Source organism: Glossina fuscipes, unplaced genomic scaffold (genome assembly GCF_014805625.2).
Source record: "Glossina fuscipes isolate IAEA_lab_2018 unplaced genomic scaffold, Yale_Gfus_2 27, whole genome shotgun sequence".
Taxonomy (NCBI): Eukaryota; Metazoa; Arthropoda; class Insecta; order Diptera; family Glossinidae; genus Glossina; species Glossina fuscipes.
The window spans coordinates 1,161,691-1,180,496 of NW_023998422.1; the positions used below are offsets into that span (position 1 = coordinate 1,161,691).

At 33.7% G+C, this 18,806-nt stretch overlaps 1 protein-coding gene across 3 annotated transcripts in view; it reads left to right on the top strand.

Annotated features, from left to right (window-relative positions):
- LOC119635993 (ecdysone receptor) overlaps positions 1 to 11,017 on the top strand; it is a 62,183-nt gene extending 51,166 nt beyond the window's left edge. For 2 of the 3 annotated variants that reach the window (XM_038031059.1, XM_038031060.1), the window contains 4 exons: positions 8,647 to 9,122; positions 9,195 to 9,338; positions 9,416 to 9,568; positions 9,657 to 11,017. In XM_038031059.1, coding sequence (XP_037886987.1) covers positions 8,647 to 9,122; positions 9,195 to 9,338; positions 9,416 to 9,568; positions 9,657 to 10,412 — 1,529 coding nt within the window. In that variant the 3' untranslated portion in view covers positions 10,413 to 11,017. Of the gene's footprint in view, positions 1 to 8,646; positions 9,123 to 9,194; positions 9,342 to 9,415; positions 9,569 to 9,656 lie in introns of all 3 variants that reach the window. The other variant, XM_038031058.1, reaches the window with a different exon arrangement.
- The last annotated feature ends 7,789 nt before the right edge of the window (positions 11,018 to 18,806 follow it).

Below are 18,806 nucleotides of genomic sequence, written 5' to 3' on the forward strand. Positions count from 1 at the left end.
GTGTGTGTGTGTGTGTGTTAATATAAGTATATGTATGTACGATTGTTTATACATGTGCTTTTAAAATCAATAGGCTCTCGCAGAGATGCTATTGTATAAATGGGCTTTTCTTAACTTCAACTATGATACGCATTCGTATATAAATATACCTTCACATCAAAAAAAAAAAAGAAAAATAAAATAAATAAATAAATAAATACAGAAACGCTTACAGCGCTAAAGGTGAAATAATGCAACATTGCAAATTTTTTCTCTTTTACTTTTTTTATTTTTATTTTTCTTTTTTTTTTCATAGGAACACACATATACATCTTCTTCGACTGCATACTCTCACTGTTATATTTGTACTTTGCTTTCTATACAGATATATATTACATCTTATGTGGTCGTTGTTGTTGTTGTTGTTGTTGTTGCGCTGATATGGTTGAAAATACATGTGTTGGTAGTAGATACTATTATTATAGTGTACACATATTATAGTATGTGTTGTGTAGTCTATTGAATGTTCTGCTCTATGTTTCGTACTTTTATGACTGTACGGCTGTAATATGTGTGCCGTCGTATATGTATATATATATAAGAAAATGGCATGTAAACGAAAAACGTGCTTAAGTCAAGTTTTTCTTTTTCAGAGAGTAGGTGAGTGAGACATTGAGGTAGGATTAGTCGGTAGGTTTGTTGGTTTATTGGTCGCGCTAATACATATATATGCATAAGTATATATACCTATTTATACATATATACATACATATTTATATATATATATATATATATACATATACAACAATTGCATATATATATTACAACTTTGCATAGCTGTGTATTTAATATGGATTTATTTGGAATACATACACTGTGCAAATATTCAAGCATAGGCATTTAGTTGCAGGCTACAAGCATTATTATTATGTATATGTATGTAATAGGTGCATATGTGCTTATGCGTCAATGTACTCTTTTTCACACAGAATAATAACTCTACATGTAATATAAATACATCGTATTTAGAGGATGGAGGTGAAGGGCAGCCAACTGGCTGGCTGACTGGTTCGTTGGTTGGCTGACATTTGCACGAGAGTAGTTTGCCTTCAAGTGCAACCACCGACGACAAAAACAAATTAACTATGCCTGTGAAATCTATAAATCTATATGTTCGCCATCTACTACATAAATATATATATATGTATATATATATATATAGAGGAGAGAGGAGAGTGCATGTACACTTGAAATGAATAATTAAATCAAAGTATACGATTGAAGATTAGGAAAATTTTTCACAATTTTTTATTCAACGATTCAACATAAAATATATGAAAATAGTCGCAGAGGACTCGCGACTTTAAAGTCAACTATTGATTTAATCCCTTAAGTAGTAAATAAACATCTGAAATCGAAATTCAAAAGATCTCTTAAAGAAAATTCTTAAAATGAAACAAGGTGTAAAGGTGCTTCCGTTGGGTATGTTTAGTTCTGTACTGATGCCAACGTTAAATTAAAGTATCCAATGCCAAGAAGAGCAAAAGGAACAGATGTTGAATTCGAATTTCCTCAAGGGATAGGATCATTATGAATTTTTCGGAAAAACAATTTGTTCGTCATTGGCTTAAATTAGAATATGTTTTGATTGTAATCGAATATACGTATAATGTATTCATTGCCAAAGAGAAATATTTCCCTTAAAATTTCAAGCATTTTGCGGAAACAGTCAACGATCTATGTTGAATGAATTTTCGCTAAGGAATTTAAAGCTCACGGTGCCCTATATTGTTTTCTAGCCCTTCTAATGCACTAACAGATGCATCTGTACTGTCCACTTGATATCATGTTAATATGACTCCATCAAGATGGAGACCATTAAGTAGATATGCAATCGAGAACGAATCGTCGCAAGACACACCCAAGAAGTTAAAAGTTTTAAAGGATTATATATTTTTCGCAACATCTAAAATGTAAAAAGTTACGATACACCAACCGACTCACTTCCGACTCAATAATCATCTCTGAAAGGCAAAGAGCTGGCAGACCATTTTCTAATTTCCCTCGGAAATGCTTTTTTTTCTTTAATCCATAAATTGAAATATACATCTCTACCAGCCTGACCACTAACTTTCCTTTCGTCCATGAGAATGATGAAAGAACCTTCTTCTTTATACTATAAGATGGGGTTTTAACCCTTAAGTAGATCCACGATTTTGAATTGAGCAGAGAACCATAAATTCTGTAAAGAAGTAGAAAAACTTATTGAAAGATGTTACTTCACACCATTTCCATCTGCTGTTTACATGTCATCGAACCGTGTTAGTTTTTTCCTTTTTTAAATGCGTGTGCTATAGATATACTTATTGGAAAGAACGGTAGAAGTCACGGCTGGTGCTCAATAAATACTGTAAGGCATTCACAACTATCCCTATTTTATTACTTTGCAACACGGCTTGTTCCCCCATGTTCAAAGGGGTAATTTTTGTTTTTGTTGTTATTACACTCTAGCTCGCATATGATAAAGATGTATCAAGTTTACGTCTAAATCTATTTAAAATCATATTTTCAATCGACGTAAGCCCATATGTTGGAATTTTCGAAATACTTTGATCAAATTTGTCATAAGAACGAACGCTATTGAACATAAATGTATGCTGCATCTTTACATGCAACATTTCGAAACAATTATTGGACAACAAATTTCGTGTTTTAATATTTTCCGATGAAATTTGGAAAAATTGAAAATTTTTACATAGGAAAGGATCATTCAAAGAAAGAAGCCGTCATTTTTCGTATTTTATGAGAAGAACAAGTGAGGGTGAAAGGTATATAAAATAGTGCTATTCTTTATAATAAGCTACAAACAAGCTACAACATAATGTGGGATCCTTCGTTATGAAACTTTGCTTTTAGAGTCCATGTTATACGGACTAAATAACTAACGCGTAAGGTTTCTTTTCTTTTGGGGGCCAGTCAAGTAACGCTATTGTTTACGATTCTTCAGATTATTTCAGACACATGCAATAAATCAGCCGAGTTATATCACACAAGCTCTCAATACAATTTACTTAACAATTTGCAATAGATTGCTTTCTAACAATTTTCAGAATCTTAATAATGTTTCATTTTTTATACAAATTTGTTTGCATGATACATATCGAAAATCTTGTGTATATTCTTCATTATTCCTTTCCAATCCACGATATTCCGTGTTCCCGTAAAAAAGCAACAATTCCGGATACTATGACTTGTCTAATAGGAAAGAAAATAAACAACCGTTACTTTATGTAGGGAAAGGTCGAATTTAATCGTTATGTGCACTGGTATTTCCTATTTCGTTATCATATCGTACCTTTAGAAGTCGCCTATCAAAATACACGCAACCACCTAATATATGCAAGTCCGTCGTATAGAACTTATCTAATATGTGTAAATGATGCCAAGTTTTTTTCTTTATTGTTAAACGCAAACATATCTATAGTGAACTATTAGAAGAGGAAGAAGAAAAGCAAAAAGAAATTTGTGGAAGATATGGAAAGGTCACGAAAAGAACCTTAATTAAAACAAAAAAAAGACTTAGTTTACTTAAAAGAAATTTAAATGAAAAAAGAAAATAAATAAATATTTATATTAGCAATTTATTTATTGTTCTTTTTTTATTATTCACATTTATTATTAATGTCCCTAACCGCTTCTCTAGGCACTTTATGTTGATAAAGCTTAGTCAATGCAAATATAATTTTGAACTGTTTAACCCGCTCAGAGTTGTTTGCAAGAACCTTTATTCTCATTAACGGACTCTTTAAAGTCCATTAAAGCAACATTGCTTAATACGCGCGATTTACCTATGTCGTACTTAAACTGACTTAACCTTAAATATGTCATTATGAGTCGAAAATTAATTTGTTGTTAACAATTATCGGTTGCCAAGCTTATGCATGTTTGCGATGGCTTAGGGGTTCACTTGCAATTTGGTCCTGTATCGGTTGTGGGTGTGGCTCTATGCTAGTTGTGTACATGCTTTTTTCTTTTTTTTCTCCTTATTTGTGGTATTGTACTTATACTAAGTTTTATTATTAATTAATTTTAAGATTTACTTAAGAGTCAATTGAACTCGACTGCCATTTTGTTTTAGTTGAGTTTCTTGTATAAGTGAAATAAATAAATAAATAAATAAATTACGTAAAAGTCGATTATTTGTACAAAGCTCTCGAGATAATACTCTCCACACTACAGAAAATACTTTTAACTTAAATGAAAATGAAACACGCAAGTCAAAGGTCAAGCCATTGTCCTCAAGCATAAGCGAAGGTCATCTTAATCTGCTAAACGAGTTACGAAGGAAATTAATGATGGGAACTTTCCCTAGCAAGACCCCGGAAAAAAGTGCCTAAACTTTGCGACAGATGACAAAGGAAACCGATGCGATCAACGTTACATCAATTTAGATTAGAAAGCAGAAGGCTTGGACGCCGTCTAAAAAAACAAACGCATTAGGCAAAGTACAGTCAGAAAACTACTGAAAAAGTGAATAATGCATTCTAAAGTTTACATTTTCTTTGCACAAGCTAAGGCTCCGAACAAGGATCGAGAGAAAAACGAACATTCGATAATGGACATTAGAACTAAATGTTTGAAGGACTTCATGCCAATAAGATGGATTTTCACGCATAACGACAAAACAATTAATAATCGCTTGTACAGTTTTGGTATGTCCCGAGCTTAACTGCATAAAAATTTTATAGAATCTTGTTATAGGGACAAGGCAAAAAAATGTGTAGAAATAACGATTCAGAAAAGTATTAAAGACGTCTCGCATTCTATAACGAAAAAGACATGTCTAAAGTTAGTCAAAAGCATGTGTCGCTGTCGCAGATGTGAAGCGGTAATCGTCAAATCGGGATAAAATGCGACTACAATCGATGGAGTAAATATAGAGAAATATTAGTTTGGGGAAAAAGAAATCCATTATTTTTTCGGTAGATGGCTGGCACTGATAGATTTCTCGTAAAGTATCGATCAAATAATTTCATATTTATGCTCGTTGGAAAGGTGATATTTCGCAGTAAAAAAAAATTCTTTTGTTGTTTTTTGTTTGGTGCATTCAGTTGAGAGTTACAGCGTGTTAAAAATGGAAGTGAACAAAGAGAAAATTCGGTACATTTTACAGTTTTCCTTTGACAAAGGCGAAAATGCAAGCCAGGCGGCTAAAATTGTGAATGGTGTTTATGGTTCCGATACTGTAACAGCCAATTATGTGCAATTTTGGTTTCGTAGATTCGGTTCAGGAATTTTTGATGTTAAAGATGCACCTCGCACAGGTAGGCCGGTCGTCGAAAATGTCGATAAAATCGGAGAAATGATCGAAGTTGACCGGCATGTTAGCAGTCGTAACATCGCCCAGGAGCTAAAAATCGACCAAAAAACAATTTTAAACCATTTACACAAAGCTGGATTCAAAAAGAAGCTCGATATTTGGGTGCCACACTAATTAACAGAAAAAAACATGATGGATTGAATTTCCATCTGCGAAGCCTTGGTCAAACGGAATGAGATAGACCCATTTCTTAAACAGATGGTGATTGGAGATGAGAAATGGATCACATACGATAACCCTGTGCGAAAACGATCGTGGTCAAAGAGCGGTGAAGCACCTCAAACGGCCAGAAAGGTTTTGCTATGCATTTGGTGGGACTGGAAGGGGATTATTTATTATGAGTTGCTTCCAAATGGCCAAACGCTAACTTCTGATCTCTACTGTCAACAACTGGACCGTTTGAAGATAGCGATTGACCAGAAACGGCCAGAATTGGCCAACAGGAGAGGTGTCGTGTTCCACCAGGACAACTCTAGGCCACACACTTCTACAGTGACTCGCCAGAAACTTCGGGAGCTTGTCCGGACTTGGCAGCAAGCGATTATCATCTTTTTCTTGCATTGCAAAATTTCTTTAATGATAAAAAATTGGAATCTAGGGAGGATTGTGAAAATCGACTACTAGAGTTTTTTGCAAATAGAGATCAGGACTTTTATGAGAGAGGCATTTTGAAGTTACCTTTGAAATGGCAACAAGTCATACAACAAAACGGTGCATATTTGACCCAAATCGGACAATCCGAAGCATATTAAATAAAGTCCTGAAGTTCATATAAAAATAATGGATTTCTTTTTGCCCAAACTAATTTTTAACTTTTAAGTGTCAAGAAGGTCTCTTCAAGCAACCAACTTTGTAAAATATGTCTGTATCCAAAGAGTTTCCATGCCTTTGTGATTATTTTACCGCATCAATTTTCTTGTTTTACTTAAAAATCTCTTATGTATTTTAAGTTAACCTCAAAATTAAGTTAATCTAAACCTAAACCTAAAAACGTTTATAAACCTTTTAATAAACTGTTTTATTGCTTTCGTTGTAAATGTTGCGCTATTTAAGTGTCGATGTATGTATATAGAGCGATTCAGTCTTCACTACATTGTTTTTACATCGATTCCTTACCGATCATATGCTTCATTCCTTAAAAAAGTATTTTTTGTTTTTTTTCTGCTACTTGTAAAGCCATAGGCTTATTACCTAGTTACATAGATACATTTTTTGTGCAAACAGAAATTATAACATAAGTGAGAGTACAAGTCGACTAAATAACTACTAATGTAATCATCTTGCTCCGTAAGTTTCGTAACCATCAATTCCTATCAGCAACAAAATACACATAGTGCGTTCAGCAGTGCGATCAATTTTCTTCTAAAGGTAATCAACGAACCTTCGAAGAATTTCGGACTCGTTGGTAAGGAATTCCAATAGGCAGCAACACGAACACTAAAAGATCGTTCGGCTGATAATCGTGATATTAATAGGAAAGAATTTCTATTGCATCTAGAGAACTGAAATAGTTGGGGATCGGCTTAGAATAATTTTATAGAGGTAGATAAGAAACCTAAACGTTGGATAATCGGGAAAGGAGAGCATTTTAAGAAAGCGCGAAAGAAGGAAAAGATATGGTCTCTAAGCCTAACCCTACAGACAAAACATGTTATACGGTTAACAATATCTCGAAGCTTAACTTAATTATATTTTGGGTATCCAGAGAAGACTTTGCTACAATAGTTAATGTGCGTCATGAGGAGGCAATGCGCAGTGGTATGTTTAACCTTTAAAGGCAGATATAGATTTAGACTGTACAGTTTTCGGAGCGTAAGACATGGTCAACGTGGAAGCTAAACTTGAGCTTGAGATGAAGAGTTACCCCGACAAATTGCATTAATTCTACAAGATCAATGAAATATATTTTTATAGCGAGGTTGAAAGCCCCAGCACGGAGAACATTGCAGCCTAAGACTTTAGCTTTGCTTAATATCCATAGAAAGGGAAGAGTTAGAGTCGTTCACAGAAGCAAACGGGTTACGATCCGAAATATACGACCACATAAACTTACAAGCGCTCCGAGTGAAGTTGAATTTATTATACACTTTGTTAATAAGCTTAGCGTATGGAACTCTGTCAAAAGCTTTAATTAGATCGAGAGTGACAAGAACACAGCCCCCGCAAGCATTGATATTATCCATAATGTATTCCATGACGGAGATTAAAAAATTCGAGAGGCAATGTTAATGCGGAAAGCCGAGCTGGGGATCATGCAGGGCATAACTGTTATTCAAGAATAAGTCAAATTGTTCTTTCATGATAAGCCGCGTAACTTTGAAGACACGGGATAGGATGTTAATCGGTCGAAGGTTATTATGAGCAAAAGAGGCGCTTTGTTTGGGAATGGCTATTTTCCACTCCTTCGGAAACTTGAAGGTCATTAGTATCGTATGGAAGACCTGTAGTAGATGGTAAGATATTTAGGGAAAAATCAAGTTAACAAGTTCTGCTTAGAGTTAGCTTTTCCGAAGAAGTTGGCTTAGGCTTGATTTCTTTCCTTCCTCCCTTCCTTGCATATTAACTATTATCTCTCGTAATAATTTTATCTTGAAAAACTCGAATCAATTTGAAACTTATTAACGAGATAAGACACCATTGCTTACCTTAGGCTGAAAGAAAAGTTTCAGTATTTGCTCACGCTATTTTATAAGACCATTAGCGAAATAACACTGCTTTAACCTTAACCACATAGAGTGTTCTTTACTGTGCGTATCAGTAGTAGACATATTTTTGATTGGCAGTGTATGTATATATGTATGTGTTACTCGTATATAAAAATGAATGCAGAGTTCAAGTGCATGCACAGGCTTGCTTACGTATACATATATATGTATATATATATATATATATGCCTGCATGTAAATGTACACACATTTCGAGGTAAGCATGTGCAAAACCCATTGTCCCACTGAATTTCTGAATTGTACATGTAATGCATTCACATAATTTATTATTGTCGGCGTTTTAGTTAATAGGTGTGCAATCAGGTATAGTGAGGAAACTGGTCGTAACAATGACCTCGACAATTTTCTTATTATTATAAGCATTTTACGTATATAAGGCAGATTTAAAAAAGTGATTATTGAATTTCCACAATCTCACCCCCAATCGTCTGCTCCTTCCTGTTCTTATGATATATTCTTTATATACTCTGTAGTGTAGTTGGAAAAAAAAAAAAATAAGGCAACAAAACTAGACGATCCTATGCTATTTTCTTTGATTAATTTCTATATTTTCTATTGCAGGACGCGATGACTTGTCCCCATCGAGCAGTCTTAATGGCTTTTCAACTAACGACACTAGTGATGGGAAAAAAATTAAAAAAGGTCCCGCTCCACGTTTACAAGAAGAGCTATGTTTGGTGTGCGGTGATCGGGCTTCGGGTTATCATTACAATGCTCTCACCTGTGAAGGCTGTAAGGGTTTCTTTCGACGAAGTGTTACCAAAAATGCCGTCTATTGTTGTAAATTTGGTCATGCTTGTGAAATGGATATGTATATGCGTCGTAAATGTCAAGAGTGTCGACTAAAAAAGTGTTTAGCGGTAGGAATGCGACCGGAATGTGTTGTACCGGAAAATCAATGTGCAATGAAGCGACGTGAAAAGAAGGCACAAAAAGAGAAGGACAAACTGCAGACCTCTACCTGTAACACTGACTTTATAAAAAAGGAAATTCTCGACCTGATGACATGCGAGCCACCGTCGCACCCTACAGCTCCGGTAAATTTTTAACTGAACATCATTTCAAGATGCAATTAAAAATACATATATATGTTCTTTCAATACTTGCAGCTATTACCTGATGACATTTTAGCGAAATGTCAAGCACGCAATATACCTCCTCTAACATTCAATCAACTGGCGGTGATTTATAAACTAATTTGGTATCAGGATGGGTATGAGCAGCCGTCAGAGGAAGATCTCAAAAGAATAATGGTTGTAATTAAGGACAAATTTAAAAAAAATCATGAATACCGCTTTTAACAACAACTTCTTCTTCTGTTAAATTATAGAGCTCACCGGACGAAAATGAAAGTCAGCATGATGTTAGCTTTCGACATATTACGGAAATCACGATACTGACTGTACAGCTTATCGTTGAGTTTGCCAAGGGTTTGCCAGCGTTTACCAAAATACCGCAAGAAGATCAAATAACGCTTCTGAAAGTTAGTCTTTTTAAAATACAAAACAAAATTTACTTTAATCCTCACTATATATGTATATACAAATTTCTTCTCTTATATTATATCGCAGGCCTGCTCATCCGAAGTAATGATGTTACGTATGGCGCGTCGTTATGATCATAACTCAGATTCAATATTTTTTGCCAATAATCGATCGTATACGCGTGACTCGTACAAAATGGCCGGCATGGCTGACAACATTGAGGACCTATTGCATTTTTGTCGGCAAATGTATTCCATGAAAGTCGACAACGTCGAATACGCACTACTCACTGCCATTGTGATCTTCTCCGATCGGCCGGGTCTCGAAAAAGCCGAACTAGTCGAAGCGATACAAAGCTATTACATTGATACACTCCGCATTTACATACTTAACCGCCATTGTGGCGACCCCATGAGTCTAGTGTTCTTCGCCAAGCTGCTTTCCATACTAACTGAACTGCGTACATTGGGCAATCAAAATGCAGAAATGTGCTTCTCGCTAAAACTGAAAAATCGCAAACTTCCAAAATTCTTGGAAGAAATTTGGGATGTGCACGCAATACCGCCATCCGTGCAATCGCATATACAAGCAACCCAAGCGGAGAAAGCAGCCCAAGAGTCAGCCACGACATCGAGCAATATGTCGAATGCGTTGACTGCTGCGACCACGACATCTTCCTCCATAAACTCAACCTCGTCATCAGCAATGTCTGCATCCACTTCACCGCCAACAGCGGTAGCGGCGTCCACCACTATCATAACGCCTAATGGTTATGCTTATAGCAATTTGTCAGGTGGTGGCATGAGCCACAATATGGGCTCAGCCCAAGATGAGGCCGCATAGCAGTAGTAGTAGTTATTGTTATCGAATGACAACAACAACACAAATCGTCTGCTTTTATTAAGTACATTTTCGACTGCCGTCGTACTCTCCAATAATGATAATGTTATTCAGTAATTTAATGAACACAACACAACCGCAAAATAAATGTGAGTGGCTAAAGCTGTGTTCTACATTTATAAGTATACTTACATATTTTACAAAATTTATGTACAGTCAAACAAACATACATACACGTACTATTGCTTATTATAAAAAAACAAAAACCTGCAATACGTTAGCATTTCCGTTTTATTTTTTTTTTTTTTTTCTTGATTTTATATATCATAAAATCGCGCAAGAGGGTTTCTACGCGTGTTATGCTTAGTTTGAACACAAAATTTATCTAAATTTCTTAAGTGTTTCGAAGCTATGCAGAAGTCGAAAAAAACCTTAGCAATGAGGGAAAGGCAGAGATTTGCAAAAAAAGCAAAAAAAAAAAGAAAGGAAAAAAATTAAAATGAGCAGAGTGTGCGTGTGTGCAAGCTGTTTATTAGTCATTTCCTAAAAGCGTTCTACAAAATGCTGTCCTTTCCGTGAAGATGATTTGACCACGTCGTCGTCGTCGTCGTCGTAATAAGTGTATGCACACGAGCGAACCTCTTTGGGTAATTGTTTTGCGAATTTCTCTCATTTCATGAGTGCAAACCCCCCCTTATATATTTAGAGTTTTAAAATTCTTGGCTTTATTTCTATTTTTCTGTGATTTTATTAAACAACAACAACAACAAATAGGAAACGAGAAGAATTGAAGAAAGGAAGACAAAATGGGAGAAGAAGAATAATTGAGTATTTTACCTGTAATGTACACATTGTAAGTGTTGTTCAAAGAAAAAGAAAACGAAAAAAAAATAAATAAATAAAAACGAAAAGAAAAGAAAAGAAAAAACAAAACAAAACATATGCGCACGTTTACGGTTAGAAAGGTAAGGTCAATCAGTCAATTGTTGTTGGTTGGGTTGGTTAGTTTGGTTGGTTGATTGATTGGTTGAATTGGTTGGGTTGTTTGATTGATTAGGTGGTTGATACAGGCACATAAAGCAATAAATGTACTACACAGGCAGAACAGAAGAAAAACAAATGAATATCTCTATCTAAGGCTAGCGATAATAGTTAATACAAATTTAAAAAAAAAGTAACATAAGCCAGCATAACATGCCCGCATATAATGCGCCTATATATACCTACCTGTTTATGCATGTAAAGGTATGATGCAATGTTATCGTCAATGTTATCGTTTGCCTGCATTATTTTGTGAATTCTATTAGTTTGTTAGCAAAACGTGTTCACTTATGTTGTTATTTCATGGGTGAAAACAACAGGAAAGAAACAAAGAAAAAACAAAAAAAAAAAGAAAAGTAAAAACAAAAGCATAATGCATTCTTCAATTTAGCTTTTATAATATAATTAGGATTATATTTAAATTAACTGTAGTCATTTACTTGTAAAAATATAAAATACAAAATATTATTATTTAAAAAAAAAAAAAAACAAAACAAAAAAAGTTAAAATAAGAAATGTTGGACTGATTTCTCACATACAATACATACATACATTATACATAGCTCTATATAAAATAAAAAAAAAGATCTAAATCTAAATAAAATGTACACAATAAGGTAACCATGTAATGACGTGAATGCAAATTTAAAAAAGAGAAAAAAAGAAAAAAGCAAAAAAAATAATAATAAGAGAAATAAGCCAAGCCAAACATACTTAGCTATCTGCCTATCTTCGAAGTAATAATAATTTAGCATGTCGCTATATATAAAAATTGAATTTTATATTAATTTATTCACATCTTACACACACAATACTTCCTTCTGTTCCCTTAGAGATTTTCTGCTTTCAGCGCCACATTTTCTTTTGGAATTGTTTAAAGTTTTAAATAAACTTGTGCGTCCGCCTGATGATTTTATGATTTTATATGCGTCTCACGTCTAACATACGATACGATACAAACACATTCAAACTCATTATTAAATTTATGTTCATATAACAGTTAGTAAAGTTGATGGATCCATCCTATACTCTTGGGTTTGCCACCAAAATATATATGTGTATGTGTGTGACGCGTTTAACTGAACGAGTGTATAGTTTATGAAAATGATATTCTAATAATGAAATTTAAAACCTATTGAAATAACACTAAACTATTTCTTCGTTTTTCTTTTCTCAAGCATTATTTCAAATATAGTTTTTATGGAACTAAATTGAATTGAAATTTTTTTCGATTTGAAACTGTGTCCATGCAGTGGCTAAGAGATTCTTGGGATGAAAATGCAAATTTTTTTTTTTTTTATCTAATCGTTTTCGATTATTTACGACGCTATCATAATGGCAGTTATCTCTAGTAGCAGGCACGTATATAGAACAAAAAAAAAATTCAAAATTTGCGATACTTTAGTTAAGACCATAGTTTTTATGAAATCCAAAATAATATTTTCGAATAAAACGATATATATATGTGTGCCTATTGCTCGCGTGTAAAGTAGAAAAAATGAAAAGAAAAAGAATGAAATTTGTGGCACGCCTCTTATTATTGTTTTCCAATAGCCAGCCTGAATAATCCTAACGAAGCGTATAAAAATATTGATGACATTTTCAATAATATTCAATGACATAATAGTTCGTCAATGAATTTTTTTGTTTTTTTGTTTTTGCATCAAGACAACCACAAATCCATTACACACTAATACATGTTTACCTTAATGCCTAGAACTATGTATATATACCCACATACATATACACACTAACAAACACACAGGCCATGGCAAGGGCTCCTTTTTTTCCTTGATTATTTTAATATATATTTATGTAAAAAAAAAAAACAAAACAAAACAAAACAAAAGTCCAAAATTATTTTGGCATATATTGCAATTTTTTATCTTATACGATTTTATTTAACTTTGTTATTTTTATCATTTTATGTTTTAAGTAAAAACAAAAAAAAACAAAAAAAATTAAAAATTCTCAAATATGGCCTTATTTAAAAACAAAAATTTTTGAAAAACAAAGTAAACAAATCAAATACAATATAAACTTGTACGAAAAATTTCCTTATTTTCATTTTTCTTTAATTATTTTCTTTTTGCGTAATGATTTCTACCCCTCTTCCTCCCTCTCTTCCTCCTCCTCTCTTAATTTGTTTGAATATTTTTCGAAATGATGTGCAAAACAATCTTTAATTTTTATATATTTTTTAAGTCAGTATGGAATGAGAAAAAACAAAAAAAAAAAAAAAATTTATATAAAATTTTATTTCTTTAAACAAATCAAATTGTGCAATTGTTGAATATAAAAAAAAAAAAGAAAAATTCTTATATAAAAATCATTGTATCTAAACAAAAAAAAAAAAAAAAAACAACAACAGTTTTTGATTTTTAATTATTTTTTATTCGGATTCTGATCGGTTAATATACTAAAAATATTTTATTTTAAACAAAATTCACTTTTCAAAATTCTGTTCTACAATAGGGGAGAGAGAGACCTAGCGTATGCTTCCAAAATACGAGATAATAAGAATGTTTACCATCTGATGACATATTTCTTCAACTTGAACTCATTTCTCACCAAAATTACCGCGAAGAAAAAAAAATTCTTTTAAATAAAAAATTTCTTCTCTGCATATATTATTATTATTGAGTTGACGATTTTTTTAAAATACTTGCTTTCATATAAAAAAGTTATAAAAATTGCTGCCATGTTCGCCTTAAACATAAACCTTCAACTTTAGGTGTACTTCTGCCTTTAATGGATAATATAAGTTAACGCCTTTATTATTATTTAACAAATGATAAAATTTAATTTTCCTTTAGCGGCCATTATTGTAAAATTTTCTAACATAATCGATCGAGTCAACAATATTTTAAATCTGTCCTTTGCGAACCCAATCTGATGGGTACAGTAACTGTGCATAAAAACCGACAACTAACAACGTCTTAGCAGTTCGCATAACTCTTCTGTAAGGTATTAAATCATTTTGAAATGTTTCGAATAGATGCAGAGTTTCCCAAACAGAGATCAAAGATGGATATTAAAGTGCTTAATTCATGCCCCTTAATGAAGAAAACCTAAAGAAAGACAACCGAAATTTGATGCGTCAAGTTCTATTTCACTTTTTTAATATGAAATGGGCCCGAAAATAGCATTTTAAAGTAATTTCTCATATATAATCTTACATTTCACGCAAATATTTATTTTATGTTTTGTCTGCATATAAAACAAGAATGGACACTATGTTCGCCTTGGAGTGAATTTTGTGTATGGCCGATCAATGAAATATTTGCATAGCACTTTACATCAATAAATCTTGTTTGTGTGGGTGTGCGGGTGTGTTGGTTTTTTTTTCTTTTGCCTGCAAGCTGAAGGTAGAAAGAAGGTCAAAAGATACTGCTGGTTATTGCTCTCTCCGCCGCGCGGGATCACCGTTAGGTATTAATTCGCGGAAGTTGGTTGTCGTGAGCACGCTTTCTATGGTGGCACCTTAGTGGAATACACTATTGGTTTCCCCTCCCTCTGTTCTCCGCCCGCTGTCTTTCAAGCCGCCGTAGTTCTTTGAGCACTCTGCTTACAAAGGCGCCTATGGTGCTTCAGGCTTCTTTGCTGCCAGTTAACCTTTACAATATTTCACTCGGTTTTATTTGGAGTCTTCCATTCTCGAATCTTTTCCAGCGAAAGATGGTGTGCTCTGCATTTTCGTTCGTGTCCGAGCATGCCGGGCAATTTTCGGGTGTGTGGGTGTGAGTGTGCCCGTCTGTGTGTAACTTAAACTTTTCGTCGGCAGTATTGGTGTAGCTTTTCATCTACTACCAGCACGATATTGTGGTAGGCAAGCCCATTTTCATGTGACCTAGGGCCAGCAACTAAAAACGTATATGTAAAGTTCCAGATTCTTATCTAAAATTGTTCGCCCGTAAATGTCAAGACAAGATGGGCTGCGCAGATGGACCGATAAAAGTCCATTTACGATGTTTTATTAATCCAGACAGAATTAGGAGATCGCCATTGCGTACTCTATATATGCTTTACAATTTCTGGTTGGAAAGGTAATCATTTTTTTTTTAAATTTTACTCGGCAAAATGTGAACGTTCTCAAAGAGATTTATAATTGTCTTTTCTCATTTGAAATAAGTTTTAGGAACGTAACTTAAAGTCTAAAACTGTGCTTTAACCGATACCTTTACCTGAAGCTTTTTTTCCGATTAGGTAATGGGATGTGATGTGATGATCGTGAGGAATCTTCAGTTTGCACAATCCCTTCCGTAATATAGCTTTTCAAAAAAATATTAAGCCCTTGGAGAAACCGTCATGAGTTAATGTTTGTATTGAAGGAAAAAGTGTCCTTTCGTACTACCACGAACGGCATGCCTATCCCCACAGCTTCTTCCTTTCATTTGTAATATCTGTAAGCAATTTTCCAAGAATTTTTATAAAGCAGTGCATATCGCTTGAAAGTTTTCTCAGAATTATTTAGTTTACGAACTTAAATTCTTTGCTGATCCACAAATAGCTTAACAAACTTATTCCGAGTCACACCGCAGCGGTATCCCAAGATAGGCAAAAAAATGTTGTTTTCTTTATGACTTGAAAACTTTATTTTATGGATAGTTTGATTGTGACTACTGCCTCCATATACAACAATTGTCACAGAATCATGAAGAGAAAACGCGGTCACCGGCTCTTCTGACTGGTAACCTGTCACAAGGTCAGAATACATATAATATTTGCATTATGCAAGAACTAGGTCCTTAACTGCATACGCTTTTCGGATGCTTTATCACTATCTGACAATGAAACGAAATATTGCTACGAAGGAAGCAAATGGTAGACTAAACCAATATGACCCAATCTAAATGTATTGTCGAGCTGAAAAACTGGACGGTCACGACTATCAAAGTAGTAAAAAATAAAGTGGAACATAATTCAGAAATTCTGATTCGGCGAGGAATAATAAGCTTTGGAAAGGTACCAAGAAAAAAAAAAAAAAATCAATTATGACTTCTTACGACCCGCAATTTCCTGATTTCATGTGAATTTATTTTTTCAAATGATTTACAAGCTATACCTAGCGTTATTACTGCGAAATTTAAGAGAAAAATCTTTACCAGGGCCCAGAAAATTATAACGCCATACCCAGTACTGGCGATATTTATACTCTCCTGTAGCAAAAATTTAATTTTGGTCCAATTCTAGTCAGTGTATATGTATGTCTTAGGACGATTCCATTGACTTTTTCTGCATTTTTTTTTTTTTTTTTTTGCTTTCAATTATTCTTTTCATTATTTTTTATTTGTTGTCCTTCACTTATGTATCAACATAACAAGAAATCATGACAACACAAAAACAAATACAAAATCTTTTAACCCAATACCATTACCTCAATACAGTAAAAATTAAAAAAGAAAGAAAAAATTCCAATATGCAATTAAGAAAATCCTTGTTTCATTTTAGATTCTTGGAACAGTATGAGTATGCATACGAAAGGTAAATAGATAACTTACTTATTAATATCAATTTCTTTATAAAAAAAAAAAAAAAAAAAAATACCATAGTCAAAAGATTCGAAAACATTTTATTTGCTAACAAGCTTCGCTTCAATTGATCAGAAATCAGGTACACATGGAAAATATGAATTCATTTCTTTAATGGAAACGGTCTTTCACAAAGTGCACTTATTTCGGCTTTAAGCAGTGATAACCTACCGAACATTAAATACGCGAGAGTTCGCTTAATATATTAGGTCGAGTGATAAGTAACTTCCGATGCAGCTACGTAGAATCTATAGTGCGCTCTTACCCACTATATGTCAAGAGAACAAACGATTTTTTGTTTTCACTGTATAGATGAGAATTCATTTACGTCTTCTGTCAACTGATTTATCTAGCGCATGTTACATTCAAATGTTTTTATTAACCTCTAAAAGGGAGAGGCAAAAAGTGCATATTCGACAAGATAATAGCGCTAAGGCGACAGCTGAAAAATATGCAGCATCGTATACGAGATAGAGAACTGATAACTGATTGGGCAGTTAGAAATTGGTTTGTAAAATTCCATTCTGGACACGGGACGTCCTTCCGACAACCGTTTAAACGGAATAGTAAAGCAAAATTCACGCCCATCAACAAGAGGTATTGCAAAAATACATAAATACATATATTAATACAATTTTGTTATTGATTGGAAAGGAAAAAAATATGTGATAAAAAATCGGAAGTTGCTTATGACTCGACCTAATAATTCCTCATAAGTTTTCGTCAGAAAGCACGAAGAAGAAAATTCTGTTGTCATATATAGATGTGGTTTTGTTTAGAACTCCTTATAGAGAGTGAGATTCAAAAAAATAGGCTTGTCTAGTCCAGATTTAGGACAATTTACGTACATTTAAATTTTTATAAACAATAGCTCGTTTATCGTGAAAACTGTAATGTAGAAATAGAATACGAAAACTCAAATTTTTCACGTCAATTTAGAATGCTGAAATGCTTTCACTTAGCGATATCTGTCAAGAATTTTTGAACCTATGCATTTTTACTATAAATGCCATCAAAATATTTGAAAAGATTGAGCGGGCATCAGGCAATTAGGTGGAGAGACAAGCTTAAATCGATTGAACAAATAATTATGAATTAATCGGTCTTGTAGGACAAGATAGAACGTATAAAAAGTATGATAAATATCGAGGAAGAAGTAAAGGCAACAGTAGACGCCTTAATAAGGTAAACCGTTATTCTTTAAAAGCTTAAATTTAATTACTAGATAGCCCTTTGCGAATTTGCGTACTTATTTGATCGCTTTTCAGATTAAGTTGAATTCTGATGTTTTAGAATAGTACAGGCTTTACTTACAATTCTTAGGAGATCTTTTTAGAAATTATTTTCAGGAACTTACTCATATTTGAAATATACTTTCTTGCTTTTTCTGTGAGCTGTTCAGTTTTCACCCATCAACTGATGAGTTTTCATCACTCAACGCGAAAAAAAACAAAAAAACAAAACGCAAAAGAAACTTACCATAGTTGCATTCGGCTCGAATAAGTGCAGGGATATCTCGCACTGAGGCAGATACACCCCCTTTAAAGTCGAGTTTTTCCGTTACGTGTACAACAGCTACACATAAAAAGGAGCATAAGCCTACACAGGCATACATACGTTCGTACATGTATACCGCATCGTTTCAATTTACGAGCAAATAAGGCATGTAACCGGAACCAACACACGAACGGCGTTGCGCAACACTGTTTTCGTTTGTCGGGACTTAAGCATATATGAGAAACAGGGTTTTTAGATCTCTGGAAGTAGAAATTTTGACAGGTAATCGATCATATAAGTGGACACCGAAAGATGCAAAAAATACGTC